This window comes from Rhinopithecus bieti, unplaced genomic scaffold (assembly GCF_001698545.2).
Source record: "Rhinopithecus bieti isolate Rb0 unplaced genomic scaffold, ASM169854v2 scaffold_1467, whole genome shotgun sequence".
In the NCBI taxonomy this organism is placed as follows: Eukaryota; Metazoa; Chordata; class Mammalia; order Primates; family Cercopithecidae; genus Rhinopithecus; species Rhinopithecus bieti.
The window spans coordinates 556,922-572,282 of record NW_016803692.1 but is presented as its reverse complement, the minus strand read 5'-3'; the positions used below and the strand labels follow the sequence as shown (position 1 = coordinate 572,282).

The window sequence follows — 15,361 nt, the reverse complement described above, 5'->3', positions numbered from 1 at the left end:
ACATTGTTTTAACATTAGAAGTGTGTAAAATTTAAAGTCTTTTTCTATGGTAAAAATTTAAGAGAGTTTAATGCTTTCAGTTTAATATCGATTTAAAGTTACTATAGTGGCATGGTGAAGGTTAAAACAAGCATGAATGGCAATTAGGAGACTTAGGTATAGTCCCCACCTCTGCCACTAAGTAATACTGTTGTCTTGCTCCTAAATAGCTAAGGAAACTATTCGTTACTTTTTTCCTACCTATAATAGGAGTTAAGCTAGGTATTTCAAGTCACTTCTAGTTCTAAAATTACATGATGCTAAAATGTGAACATTTATATCTAAATTAATTTTTACAAAGACTGCTCATTGACTGTATTTCTAAGCCCTTGCACAGTTAACTCTTAGTTCCACCATTATTAATCACCTTCTATGTGTATGACAGCCATCTCAAATCCATTCTGCAGTAAGCTGTGACAAAAATAAATCTGTAGGCCGGGCACGGTGGCTCATGCCTGTAATTCCAGCACTTTGGGAGGCCGAAGCGGGCAGATCACGAGGTCAAGAGATCGATACCATCCTGACCAACATGGTGAAACCCGTCTCTACTAAAAATACAAAACTTAGCCAGGCGTGGTGGCACGTGCCTGTGGTCCCAGCTACTCAGGAGGCTGGGGCAGGAGAATCACTTGAACCTGGGAGGCGGAGGTTGCAGTGAGCTGAGATGGCACCACTGCACTCCAGCCTGGTGGCATAGCGAGACTCCATCTCAAAAATAAATAAATCTGTGTGCATTCAATGCCCCTGAATTGTATACTTAAAATGGTTACAATAAATTTGATTATGCATTTTACCACAATAAAACATGCACACACACACACAAAAGCATGCAGTGCTCCCCTAACACTTTGTATCTATTACTTAAAATTATTGTTGTTTAGACATAAGTTGGCTTCCCCAAAGAATTCTCCAGTCACTCCAAGGATAAGGACCTCTTTTTTTTTTTTTTTTTTAGGCAGAGTCTCACTCTCACTCCAACCTCTGCCTCCTAGATTCAAGCAATTCTCCTGCCTCAGCCTCCGGAGTAGCTGGGATTACAGGCGCATGCTACCATGCCCAGCTAGTTTTTGTATTTTTAGTAGAGACAGAGTTTCACCATGTTGGCCAGGCTGGTCTCGAACTCCCGACCTCAAATTATCCGCCTGCCTTGGCCTCCCAAAGTCCTGGGATTAGAACTCTTAATCCTTGCTGTAACTCCAAAGCCTAGGACACCATCTGGTTTCTAGTTACCAGGAAAGGTAATCATATCCCGGCCTTTCCAAGTGTTCTTTCACGTAAATTTAATCACTTTCAACCAAGGCAATATATTAGATATATAAATAATTGTAAGACTTGTGAAGTACACACCAGAAAAATTCTTTATCACACATATATGAGTTAGAATTCAGAAACTGTGGCCACAGAACTCCAGATCTTCAATAGATGTTTGCTGAATTGATATATGAGACTTGAGAAGGCAAAAGGATAAACGTAAGTCCTAGTATCAGCCCAACAGATTTACATGGAGCGTGTGACAAGTACATAATATTACGCTTCCTAAGAAGTATGTCAACGAATGCCCTTCCTAAGTAGCAACCTACCTAAATAACCCTTACCACTTTCTCCAGGTAGTTTTTAACAAACGAATTGCACCGCAGCTTCAAAAAATTGAAAATTACGTGTTTACCTATCCATTCACTGCTCAGACAAAACAAAAACAAAAGCTACCTGTAGGAGACTTCAAAATTCCTTAATACTACAGTGTCATTAAAAACAAACACCTAGATTTACTCTACTTAGCTATATGTTACTAAGTAGTCAGGTTAGCTTTAATGCTTACCACGACAAGGAAAGCTGGCTTTTTTCCTTTCCCTAGGATAATCCCCTCCCACCTCCTCCCTCTTTAAAGTTAAAGCAATCCAAAAAACCAGCTAATTCTCAGCTCTAGAGTTCTCCAGCACAAGAATCAGTAGTTCAGCCTCAAGAAAAAGGCATCTTAAAGGCTGTGCATTAAAAGTTGCCAGGGATCCAGCCGCTTACATTTCATGAAAAGTACAGACCAGACCCGTTTAGCAAGCTGTGCACCTTAACTGGTCCAGAAGGCGCGCTGTGGGCTGGGAAAAGAGGGTGAGCAAAAGACAAGATTATTAGTTTGGGTTGATGGGGCTGGCGGGGCAAGGGGAGAACAGAGGAATAATCTGTAAGATCTGAGTTCCGAAGCTTTTTGGGTTGTGGAGGTTAGAAAAGTGCCTGTTAAAGTTAGGCCCAAGCTTCGGCAAGGTGGAACTGGGGGGAAAAAAAGAAAAAGAAAAAGAAACTAAAAAAACAATAGCGAACAGGCTCCCGAGATCTAGCGTTCACAGTGAGGCCGTTAACGCAGCAGGAAAGTAGGTGTGTGTTTTCTTCCTCTTCCCGCCTCCCCAGAGAGTCGAGCCCAGTCCTTTCCCCTCATTTTCACCCCAGCCGAGTCCAATGTCTGCCCTCGCCGCGGAGTCGGGTCGGAAGCCGCCCCGCCCCCTCGCCTTGCTGGCCCTGGGGAACCCCTCTGCCCCACCTTCCCTGCCCGATGAGAGGCAGTGACTGCCGCCGTCACGTGTGCTGGCAGCCGCCAAGTGAGGCCGCTTTTGCGACGCGGTGACAGCCAAATGGTGCGACAGGAGGAGCTGCAGCCGCGGCCGCAGCGCCCCGCACGGAGAGGCTTGAGGCGGCTCCTGGCGTCGCCCAGAGGGAGCGACTAGGCGAACAGTCCGGTGCGGGCGGCGGCGGCGGCGAGAGGAAGCCCGCTACGAGTGCCCTCGCTCCCCGCCGCTCTCGATGAACCGGACGGACTAAGCCGCGCCTCCAGCAGGGGCTGCGCCTCCATGAATCCCTAGTTTTTGTTTTTTTTTTTCTTTCTCTCCCCGTTCCTCACCCCCCCACCCTGAGCCCCGTCCCGCCTTCTCCCTTTGCCAGCGGCGGCCGCCTCCAGGTGCGGAGTCCATACCGGAGCGCAATGGCGTCCAACCCCGAACGGGGTGAGATTATGCTCACGGAACTGCAGGTAAGGGCCGCGGCCCTGGCGAGAGTCGCTGGCGGAGGAGACAGGCAGAGAGCCCCGCGCGGCGTCGGGGACCAAGGAAAGCCCTGCGGCCGCCGCGCCCCTAGCCCGCTAAGTGCGGAAAGTCCGGGATGTCACTCGGGAACTGCTTCCCTCGGGGAACCGCTTCCCTCGGGAGCCGGACTCTCTCCCCCGCCAAAGCCCTGGCCTGCCACCGCTTTGCTTTGATTCTGCCTACCAGAGGGAACCCCATCTCTGCAGCCCTGCTGCAGCTGGAGCCTGCTCTCGCCCGGTCCCTGGAGAGGCCGGCCCGTCGCCCCCTCCCGCGGTGTCAGAGCTGCCCGCGAACGCCCCTGTCGCCCCCTCCCTTCGCGCGGCTGGGCCCCGCCCCGCCTTTCCTCCGTACTCGGCTCCTTAAACTCTTTTGAATGACTCCCAAGCTGTTTTCTTGTCCCTCCCCCTCCCCTCAGACTCCGCACAAAGAGCGCCCCCATAACTTCCAGCCCCTAGACAAGCTTTTTTTTAAAAAAACGAGTCTCACCAAATGCTTGCTTCACTTCGCCAGCCCTCTTCAGGTGACAGAGTTTCTTTCCTCTATTTTGAGGGTTATCATTTTCTTTTCCTTTCTTTCTTTCTTTTTTTTTTTTTTAAACCAAGTGATAGATGCACGGTGCCTTTCTCGGCTACCCCTGCCCAGATCCGGAAGCTCAGATGCTGATGCTTTTCAGACTTTCATTTTCCTTCTCATTTGAGCACCAGAGAAAGAGCTATATAAGTTGTTTACTAATGAGAAAGCAGTCGACTAAGGGAAAACATTGGGCACCACATGTCTGCAAAAGATAAGAGCAAAATAGATCGCTTAGTCAGTAGCAGTATTATTATTTTCCCATTTCCAGCTAAATATTTGATGATGTAGGCACGATTTTCGTTTTTAAATCTCTATGTTGTACATGGGGACTTAAGCTACCCTGTCGGGTTTTTCATTACTTGGCAGTGTTCCAGAAGTGTTTACATCTGAATTTTAACAAAGATGTTAAAATTTCATGCTTTTTTGACTTAAAAGTTATTTTACTTTATTTTAATATAGTTATCTTTTAGCTACTCGAAGATTGTAGATGGGAATTAGGGAAAAAATAGCATGCTTGCGTGTCTTTTTGTGTGTTGGACAGTTAATTTTTTTAAAGAAAGACTAAATCTAGAAATTCTGAAACAGTTGATTCTTGATGTCAAAATTAAGTATTGCAACTGCATCTAAATTTCTTGTTTAAATGCACTTTTTAAGAAAACTCTTTATGAGTTTGGTTTCTTGTGCAGTCAGACGTAAGGTTGAAAACGTTGGTTTAATAGTTGATACTCCTCCACAAAAATAGAGATTGTAACAATGTATACCAATGCAGTGTTGCACATTTAGAATCCTTTGGTAATGCAAAGCTGAATTTCATATAATTGAAAATGTTGCTATGTAATATTTTAATTACAGTTAGCCTTTTATAAGCAGATCTTACAGCATACCACATTTGCTAAATGAATGTAATTTACTATTTTATTAATAGTAAATAATTTGCATCAGCTTTTAAAATGGAGATGATGTGAGGCAAGTGAGAAATACTTTACATTGCCTGGTCTTGAACCATGAAAAACATACTTTGGTTTTGATTGAGAAGGATGATAGGGTCATTTTTCTTCTGAATTGAGCAATGTTAGAGTTATAATATATTTCACATTGTTACTTGTATTTTATAGAAAGTTGGCATAAAAGACACCTACTTCGGCACTGGAACTGAAAATTATATTTTCATGTGTATTAAAATACAGTATTTAGGATCTTTTAATTAATAAGATCAATTTTGGTAATAACAACGAAGCAAGCAAAGAAGGAAGAAATTTTCAATATGATGACTTAGAAATACGAACAAAATAGAGGAACACCTAAAGTTAAGCTTCTAGATAAACTGAAATATAACCCCTTCCAGAAAAAAGAATAGTTTTTATTAAGTGTTACCTTATAGGTTGTCATATATCCAAGTCATTTTCTTGGTTTATTTGACTCCCAGTTTTGATAAAATTATTGCATTTAAACTTTATCATGTTTATTAAAATTTTGAGAATATTACTTACATCAACATTAAAGATAGTCATGAAGTTTGCTTCACCAAATATTTCCATCTGTTCAAACATTTTATTTCACTGGGTCCTGAAACTTAGTGTACAGTAACCAAGTATTTATTAAACTTTCATTTCAAAAATCAGTTTTTTTAAAAGCTTCTAAATTGTTTGAACTTAGACTGAATTACTGTTTAATATGACATTCTTTCCCCCCTCCCCCGAAGGGGTCTCCCTCTGTCGCCCAGGCTGGAGTGCAGTGGCGCGATCTCCACTCACTGCAAGCTCCGCCTCCCGGGTTCACGCCATTCTCCTGCCTCAGCCTCCCAAGTAGCCGGAACTACAGGCGCCCGCCACAGCGCCCGGCTAATTTTTGTATTTTCAGTAGAGACGGGGTTTCACCGTGTTAGCCAGGGTGGTCTCGATCTCCTGACCTCGTGATCCACCCGTCTCGGCCTCCCAAAGTGCTGGGATTACAGGCGTGAGCCACCGCGCCCGGCTAATATGACATTCTTAATTCTTTTCTGCCATGCAGATTTTAAGTATTTAAGAAATTTTGTAGCCAGTTTTAAGATGTATTTAATGGTTAAAACTGTTACTTTGCTATGTATCCTGTCTCAGGAATACTTGTTTTACTCTGAAAGTTACATATTACAACCTACCTTTAATGAAATTGACATTTGTTTAGAAATATATCCAGCTTTTCATTATTTTTTCAAATTGTAGAATTTGAAATACTCCACTGCTTGAGCTGGAATTAGCTTTTGGTCATGGAAAGGCAAAGTAAGAAAATCTGAAACTACAGTATTCTGTCTTGTTAATTACTGTAATAGCATGGAGTAATGTTTTTAAGTATTGGTAGTAATTCAGGAGGCTTATTCAATAAGGAAGCGTTAATAAACTATGTAAACTTTGGTGGCTAAAGGTTTCAAGGTATAAGGAAGAATATTTACCGTAGTAAAATAAAATTGGCTGTTTAAAATGACCAATTTATAATTTTATCTCATAACTAGTTTGTTATGTTGTATTCTCTTTATTTTTTATTTGAAGTATAGCAGAAAACTTAGACATTTTTGCAATGCCAAAGAAACTAAAGTTTATTTCCAAGGAACCTGGATTAATGAAAACTGTAAAGAATCTCAAAATGAAAGTGTTGGCTACAATGGTAATTTTGTAGAATGCAGACCAAATATTGAGCAGTGTACTAATAAAGCTATCTTGCTGATTATTAGAGATTCATTTCCTTCATCAAAATGCCCAATAAAGTGTTGGTCTGGGAATTTTAAATTCCATTCTCAGCAGATTTTATTTAGCTAGAGGTAACTTGCTCAAGTGGAAAGTTGAGATAGTTACCCTTAAATTACGGGGGTTAATTTCACCAGTTATGTAGTATCTACCAAAGCTATGTTGGAGGATATAAAGATGACAAGATAGGTTTTTGCTTTCCAGAAGAGAGTATAGATAATTGTACTGGAGGATAATTACAAGAGAGTACAAATAACATTTTAAAAATTATTTGCTACATATCAGACATTGTACTTAATATCCTATACACCTCATTTGATCTTTACAACAATCCAGTAAAGTAGGTATTATTTCCATGTTGTGGATCAGGAAACTTTTTTTTTTTTTTTTTTTTGAGACGGAGTCTCGCTCTGTCGCCCAGGCTGGAGTGCAGTGGCCGGATCTCGGCTCACTGCAAGCTCCGCCTCCCGGGTTTACGCCATTCTCCTGCCTCAGCCTACCGAATAGCTGGGACCACAGACGCCCGCCACTTCACCCGGCTAGTTTTTTTTGTATTTTTTAGTAGAGACGGAGTTTCACCGTGTTAGCCAGGATGGTCTCGATCTCTTGACCTCGTGATCTGCCCGTCTCGGCCTCCCAAAGTGCTGGGATTACAGGCTTGAACCACCGCGCCGGGCTGGATCAGGAAACTTAAGTTCAAGAATATTAAGTAAATTGCTTATGGTTACATTGTGTGTCTGACTTTGAACCCAGGTCTGTATGTTTCCCATTACATTATTCTTTTTTTTTTTTTTTTTTTTTTTTTTGAGAAGGTGTCTCACACTGTCACCCAGGCTAGAGTGCAGTGGTGCGATCTCTGCTCACTGCAATCTCCGCCTCCTAGGTTCAAGCGATTCTCCTGCCTCAGCCTCCCGAGTAGCTGGGATTACAGGCACCTGCCACCATGCCTGGCTAATTTTTTGTATTTTTAGTAGAGACAGGGTTTCACTGTGTTGGCCAGGCTGGTCTTGAACTCCTGACCTCATGATCTGCCTCCCTCGGCCTCCCAGAGTGCTGGGATTACAGGTGTGAGCCCCTGTGCCTGGCCCCACTGTACCATCCTTTAAATTGCCACAGTTCTGGGGAACTATAAATATTTTGCATCTAATGTTATAGTTGTGTGAACTTTCCACAGATTGGCCAAAAATGTAATTTACCAATATTAACTTAACTTGTTAGCTCCATCTGTAACAAGGAAAAATGATTTCTACATTCAACTTGGTAGTCTATAATGTAGCAGTGTTTTATTATTGTAAATACGGTCTAATATTTCGCAAAGAATCATAGTACAAATAATCTTTTTACAGGATTTCTTCATTAAGAATTACTGTTTCTCATGAAAGGTGTCACATGCTTGCCCAAAACTTCCCAAAAGATTTGACATTACTCTGTAGACTGTGCTTTGCTTTAAAATTTTATGCTCATATGTAACCTAGCTCTGTGTTTGACACTTAATAGGTGCGCAATACATTGATGAGAAGGCTCCATTTGTCACCTAGGATGAGGGATGTCTAGATTATTTTAAGAGAAGTTCATTATAATCTTTGACATATGAAATTATGTAGTTTTCTTTAATTTACATTTCTAATCCCTTCTCCCACAAATATTCCCTTTAAAAGTACTAAAGGGATTTCTATAGTAGTTACATCATTCTTCCACTGGTAGTTTACTCATTTAATGGAAAATTAGAAGGTGGCGTCTAATTTTGCAGTGACACTGGAAAGTGGAAGGTCTGAGTTGGGAGGATTACAATTTTAGGGTGGTTTGGGGGATGGTAGTATGAGAAGGTAAGCCGGGTAGTTAAGACAGACTTTACATTGTTTTCAAATTAGAAATGTAATGCACATGTATTACAGAAAATCCAGAAAATGTGGAAAAGCACAAAAGAAAATAAAAGTTGCTCATAGTTCTGTCACTTAAAGACTGACGGACTTTTCCCACCTAAAAGTCCCATGGCCATAGAGTCCATTTTTTCTTTTTTTTCATCTCATTTTACTTACTAGAATTTTGAAGAAAATGAAGCTCAGAGAATTTTAAGATAGAAATCACAGTAGGGTAAAAAAAAATTTTCTTGCCACTGGATTTAGATGAGTGGATCTAATTAGCTTTTTTTTTTTTTTTTTTATTTTTAAATTTCAGAATATTTCAATTATGAGTCACTGCTTTATTAAGAAGAAAAGTGCAGGCTGGGCGCGGTGGCTCACACCTGTAATTCCAGTGCTGTGGGAGGCTGAGACAGGCGGATCACGTGAGGTCAGAAGTTCGAGACCAGCCTGGCCAACATGGTGAACCCCTGTCTCTACTAAAAATACAAAAATTAGCCCGGTGTGGTGATGTGCGCCTGTAGTCCCAGCTACTTGGGAGGCGGAGGCACAGGAATCGCTTGAACTTGGTAGGTGGAGGTTGCAGTGAGCCGAGATCATGCGGCTGCACCTCCAGCCTTGGTGATAGAGTGAGACCCTGTCTCAAAGAAAATGCAGTAGTATGGATTTAGTAATAGACAGTAATGAAGTATAGCAACAATTGCTTTGAACAATATATCAATACCGTGTGTTTTTTCAGCTTAGGTTTGATGCTGCTCTTGTAGACTACCACGATGTTTGTAATTTGCAGTGCATACTTTACTGAATTAAACATGCTAAATAACTTTCTAAATATTTATTGACTACCAACATAAAAGTCTCTGTGTTAAACTAGTGTTACTAAATGATGGCTCTACAATGTTTTGTTTTTGTTTTTTTGTCATCTCTCATTATTATTATAGAGATTAGGTCTAGGGTCATGCAATTCCTACCATTTACATAGTGTTGAAATAGGGAGAAGTAGGGACACCTTCTAGATATCATCTCTTTATCCCAGAGCTAGGCATCTGATTCCTTGGGCTCTCTTATTTCTGCTTTTCGAACTTGGCAATGGTAAATTTTCATGCCATTCATCAGAAGCATGTTTACTTTTAAACAGAGTAGTAGTTTATAAACATCACCTAAAATAATGTTACTTCTATATCATAAATGGTATTTGAATAAAACAGTTAATTATACATTATTCCCTCATAAAATATAGTGTGCTGATAATTGTCAAATGTCTATATTATTTCAAAAACCAGTTTTACTCTAGAGTATATAACATTTAACATGATTAACTTTTGATATACAGCAGAGTTCAAACTTGACAGCAAAGTTGAAAACTGGTTAAAAGCTTCAAAAGATTTAAAATTTAGAGTGGGAAAATATACTAATGAAAAAGTAATTCCTTAATGAAACAGAAATAGAGAACCTTTATCTTTTTTTTTTTTTGAGACGGAGTCTCGCCTTGTCGCCCGGGCTGGAGTGCAGTGGCCGGTTCTCAGCTCACTGCAAGCTCCGCCTCCCGGGTTTACGCCATTCTCCTGCCTCAGCCTCCGAGTAGCTGGGACTGGCCGAGACGGGCGGATCACGAGGTCAGGAGATCAAGACCATCCTGGCTAACACGGTGAAACCCCGTCTCTACTAAAAAAAAAAAAAAAAAGAGAGAGAACCTTTATCTTGATGCATGTCTAGCTTCTCTTAATTTTATCTGATAACATCTTGTTTGAAACTAGCTGTTATCATACTTGCCTTTTTTTGCAATCACAAAAATGAAATTTGTGTAACATTGTATACATAAATATTGCCTGTAAAACATGAAGATCAGGAAAGCATGGGACAGTGTACTTGATGACAGTAAACACCTTAGATGTGAAGGTAGTGTTGAAGTGCCTCATAAAGATGAGTGGATATCCAAGACTTATATAATACTGTTAGGATTTATCTCTTTTGGAAATTTGACAGTGACTTATCAAATTGGTGAAAGTTTTACTGCCCTGGCTCATATATACCTTAATTTAATGAAATGTAGTTATGACAAAATTTGAAATTTATTTTTGATTATAGAAGACATACCACCCAATACATGTGCTGAAAATTATATATTTATTTATTTTATTTTTGAGACAGGATCTTGCTGTGTCACCTAGCTTGAAGTGCAGTGATGTGATCTCGGCTCACTGCAACCTCTGCCTCCTGGGCTCAAGTGATTTGCCCACCTTAGCCTCCCGAGTAGCTGGTACTACAGGTGTGAGCCACCATGCATGGCTGATTTTTATATTTTTTTGGAGAGATGGGGTTTTGCCATGTTGCCCAGGTTGGTTTTGAACTGCTGGACTCAAGCGATCCACCTGCCTTGGCCTCCCAAAGTGCTGGGATTACAGATGTGAGCCACTGTGCCTGGCCTGAGTATCGTATATTTTATACATTAATCATGTTGTTTTCCCTTCCCTGTAGTTGCTACCTTAGGGATTCTCTAAGGAGGTGTTTGTTCTCCCTGTTTCAGAATTTTCATTGAACAAATTTTATGCAACTTTTGGATTTTTAAAAAATGTATTAAACATCAGGCACACTGCTTGGATTAATCATCTATCAATCATTTTAGTAAGTACTCATGGACCACCACTCCCCCTTTCTCAAAACAAGCTAGGAACTTTAACCTACCTATAGTTTTCCTCTATTCTATCCCTCTATTGCCACCTTCTTGTCATCTAGGTCATCATTTTTGAGTCCTGTGTTCATTCTCTTCCTTATATAGTAGTCCCTCCTTATCCGCGGTTTCAGTTACCCACGGTCAACTATGGTCCAAAAATAGGTGAGTACAGTATAGTACTGTAAGATATTTATAAGTACTAAGATACTTTGAGAGAGACCACACTCATAACTGTAATTACAGTATAGTTATAATTGTTCTGTTTTATTATTGGTTGATTAACGCTTACTGTGCCTAATTTATAAATTAAACTTTAGCATCAGTATGCATGTTAAAGGAAAAGTGTATATACAGTTAAGTACTGTTCATGGTTTTAGGCATTTACTGAGGGTCTCTCGGTGGATAAAAGGAGACTACTGTGTATAGTTGGACATATAAATCTAAACGTCTTTTAGTTGTTTATATAGAATTGTGGTGAATATAATCTTTTGAACTTGATTTTCACCTGTTATAAATAAGATTGATCCACATTTTGCATGGTGCTATAGTCATTCATTTAAATTGCTGTATAATATTTCATTGAGTAAAATATTCATTAACTCTCCTTTGGTGGATGTTTGGATATTTATCCATTCTCCCTTGTTGGGCAGTTATTTTCTGTTTTTTGTTTTGTTTTGTTTTGTTTGTAATTATAAGCAAAGATCCTATGGACAGTCTGTGCATGTTTCCTACTGTGTATGTGCCGCAGTTCCTATTATACACCTAGAGGTAGCATTGCTACCTCACAGGGTAGGTGAATGTTCAACTTAAGAGATGATGCAGAACTTTCAATATGGTTGCACCAATTTATATTCATATTAGCAATATATAAAATAAAAGATCCTTTGGTTATCCATCCTCTCCTACACTTGATATTCTCTTCTTAAGTTTTACACATCAGAAGGGTGTAAAATGTTACCTTATTTTTGGTCTTGATGCACATTTTCCTGGTTGTCACTGATGTAGAACACTTCTTTTTATGTTTGCCGGCCTTTTCATGTGGCTTCTTCAGTGAAATTCGTATTTATGTCTCTTGCCTATTTTTGTTTTTCTTATTGGTTTATAAGAGTTCTTCATATTGCTTATGTTAATCCTGTGTGTACATTGTGAATGTCTTTCAGTTCCTAACTTTTTCACTTTCTTTTATTGGGGTTGTGTGGGAGAGACAGTTTTAAATGCTTTTACCTTCTTTGGCAAATATTTGGAATAATTTACATCATTATCATCAACAGGCTTGCATTTACTATCTATTGTACATTTGGTATAGAAAGGGTAAAGTTATATTAATAGTTTATGGCCTGGGGATTTGTAAACTATCCAAATGAACAACTATAGGAAGTTATATAAACTAGTGTATTGCTTCACACATACTAGGCGCTGAAATGCTAGGTTGATTTAGTTAACGAGTAAATTCAGAAGCAAAGAAATAGCAAAACTTATACAGTTCATCAATTGCTTATTTTCCAATTCCATATCTCTCTGTTGCAAACTACTTATTATTAGTCATTAATAATATTTTATTCTTTTGTTTAAAGGGCAGTATATTCCATAAGGTTATGTGAGCAGTTATTTAGGTATTTTCATAGCTTGCCATTAAAATGCTGGAGTTGATCAGATTTGATACTGGATATAAAGCAAAATATTAATCATCTGCACAGTTTACTAGTATTTACAAACTCAGAATCCTAAATACAGTTTTTGTCATTGCTGTGCATCTTTTGATAAAAAAAATTCTTAAGTCAAATTTGTCCTTTGTTTATCATACAGTAAGTCCTCACTTAATGTCATTGATTGGTTCTTGGAAACTGACTTTAAGCAAAACAACGTATAATGAAACCAGTTTCTTTTTTCTCATCAATGTTATAAGGAAGTGGTAATTATAAACAAAGAAACATTAGCCAGAAGTGGTGATGCACACCTGTAGTCCCAGCTACTTGGGAGGTGGAGGTGAGAGGATGACTTGAGCCCAAGAGTTAAGGCTGCAGTGAGCTGGAATCAGGTCATTGCACTCTAACCTGGGGAGCATAGTGAGACCCTGTCTCAAAGAAAAGAAATGATATTGAGCAAAACAGCTTTATTAAAGGACCTGCAGCACATTGTTTCTCTTAAAGTCACAGTTCCAAGAACCCATCAACAGTGTTAAGTCAGGACTTACTGTAATTGCTTTTCATGCCCTTTTAAATAAATTATTCCCTATCCTGGGTTTAAAAGATAGTCACACAAGTTTGCTGCTAAGAATTTTGCAGTTTTATTTTTCAGATTTAAGTCAGCTTATCTGGAGTTGTTTTTTAATAGACTTCATTTATTTAAAGCAGTTTTAGGTCCACAGCAAAATTGAGAGAAAGATCTAGAGATTTCTCAAAAACCTGCGTCCCTACATATGTATGTATGCATTATCGACATCCACCACGAGAGTACCTTTGTTACAGTTGATGAACCTATATTGACACATCATCATCATCCAGAGCCCAGAGTGCACACATCTTGGTGTTGTGCATTCTATGGGTTTGTACAAATGTATAATGACGTGTATCCAGCATTATAGTATCAAACAGGATAGTATCACTGCACTAAGCTTATTCTCTGTGCTCTGCCTATTCATCCTTCCCTCTCCTCCATCCCCTGGCAACCACTGATCTTTTTACAATTTCCATAGTTTTGTCTTTGGGAAAATCTCTTGCAGTTGGAATCATACAATGTGTAGCCATTTTGCATTGGTTTCTTTCACTTAGAAATATGCATTTAATTTTCCTCCACGTCTTTTCATAACTTGATAGCTTATTTCTTTTTAGTGCTGAATAATATCCCATTGTCTGTGTGTACCCCAGTTTATTCATTCACCTACTGAAGGACATCTTGCTTGCTTCTAAGTTTTGGCAGTTATGAATAAAATGCTATAAACATCCTATGTAAGTTTTTGTGTGAATGCAACTTTTCAACTCCTTCGGTTAAATACCAGGGTGTCCAATTGTACGATAAGAATAGATTTGTAAGAAACTCCCAAACTGCCCTCCAAAGTGGCTGAACTATTTTGTATTCCCGACAATAAGAGTTTTTGTTGTTCACACCATCTCCAGTATTTCGTGTTGTCAGTGTTCTGGATTTTGGTTATTCTAATAAGTATATCGTGGCATCTCATTGCTGTTTATTTAATAGCTTTGATTTTTGAATATGGAGATAGGTCTGAGTTATTTTAATGTTTAAAAACATTATTTTGAAATGTCTACCAGACTTCTTTATAATGCAAATTTAAAATAGAGCACTTTTCAGCTTTTAGAATAGAAACATCTGCAAATAGCTTTATTAGCCTAACTCTGACTTGCAAATTTGATAAATTTTGCCAGTTAGAGTTACATCATGCTAGGTTGTGTATTGAACTGTACCTGAACTTATCCTTACCTAGCTCAGTAATACCTCACTTTTTCCTTATTATATCAGTTGGTGGTTCTTTTGTTTTTTTTTTTTAATTTTATCTCCTGAAGCTTTGGGTCAGTAAAAGTCATCCTTGTCTTAGCTCTTGTTGACACCCATCCCATTCTCCAGTTGTGGCTCATACTTTTTATGTTGTTTTCTGTCATCTAACCTACTCCTGCTCCTTTCTTCTCAGCATATCACTCATCTCTACGTAGTGAGTGATACGTGCTCTTCAACCTTGTGAGTTTCCTCAAGTTTTCTTGTCTTTACTTTCAAATTTCTTGGAATTTTAGCCATCCTTTTTATTTCTACTGAATTTTAAGGAAAAATTGCTTCTTCTTGCTAATGTTATACTTTCCTGGACTTTTGCTTCCTCTGGAATATCATGTTTTACTGTTTTGCAGGATGGGGCTTTTCATTATCCACTAGCTTTTGGCTTAAAATAAGTTCACGTCTCATGTTTTATTATACTCTTTAATACTGTTGTACCCTCAAATTTCTTTCTTTTATAAGAAATTTTGGCCGGGCGCGGTGGCTCAAGCCTGTAATCCCAGCACTTTGGGAGGCCGGGACGGGCAGATCACGAGGTCAGGAGATCGAGACCATCCTGGCTAACATAGTGAAACCCCGTCTCTACTAAAAAATACAAAAAAACTAGCCGGGCAAAGTGGCGAGCACCTGTAGTCCCAGCTACTCGGGAGGCTGAGGCAGGAGAATGGCATAAACCCAGGAGGCAGAGCTTGCAGTGAGCTGAGATCCGGCCACTGCACTCCAGCCTGGGCGACAGAGCAAGACTCTGTCTAAAAAAAAAAAAAAAAGAGAGAGAAATTTTTTAGTTGCCTTGTCTACCATTATTTAACTTACTCATATATGACTTCTGTCTCAGTTATTCTGTTGAAATAGTTTTCTTAAAGGTATCATGACATTGTTGCTTCTAGTCTTTAGAGGAAATTGATACTGCTCCAGCTT

The 15,361-nt window shown here is 39.4% G+C and overlaps 1 protein-coding gene across 1 annotated transcript in view; it reads left to right on the top strand.

Annotated features, from left to right (window-relative positions):
* Positions 1 to 1,956: 1,956 nt before the first annotated feature.
* PKN2 (protein kinase N2) overlaps positions 1,957 to 15,361 on the top strand; it is a 171,834-nt gene continuing 158,429 nt past the window's right edge. The window contains 1 exon segment of the mRNA XM_017850747.1: positions 1,957 to 3,058. Within this exon segment, the coding sequence (XP_017706236.1) occupies positions 3,011 to 3,058 (48 nt within the window). The 5' untranslated portion in view covers positions 1,957 to 3,010.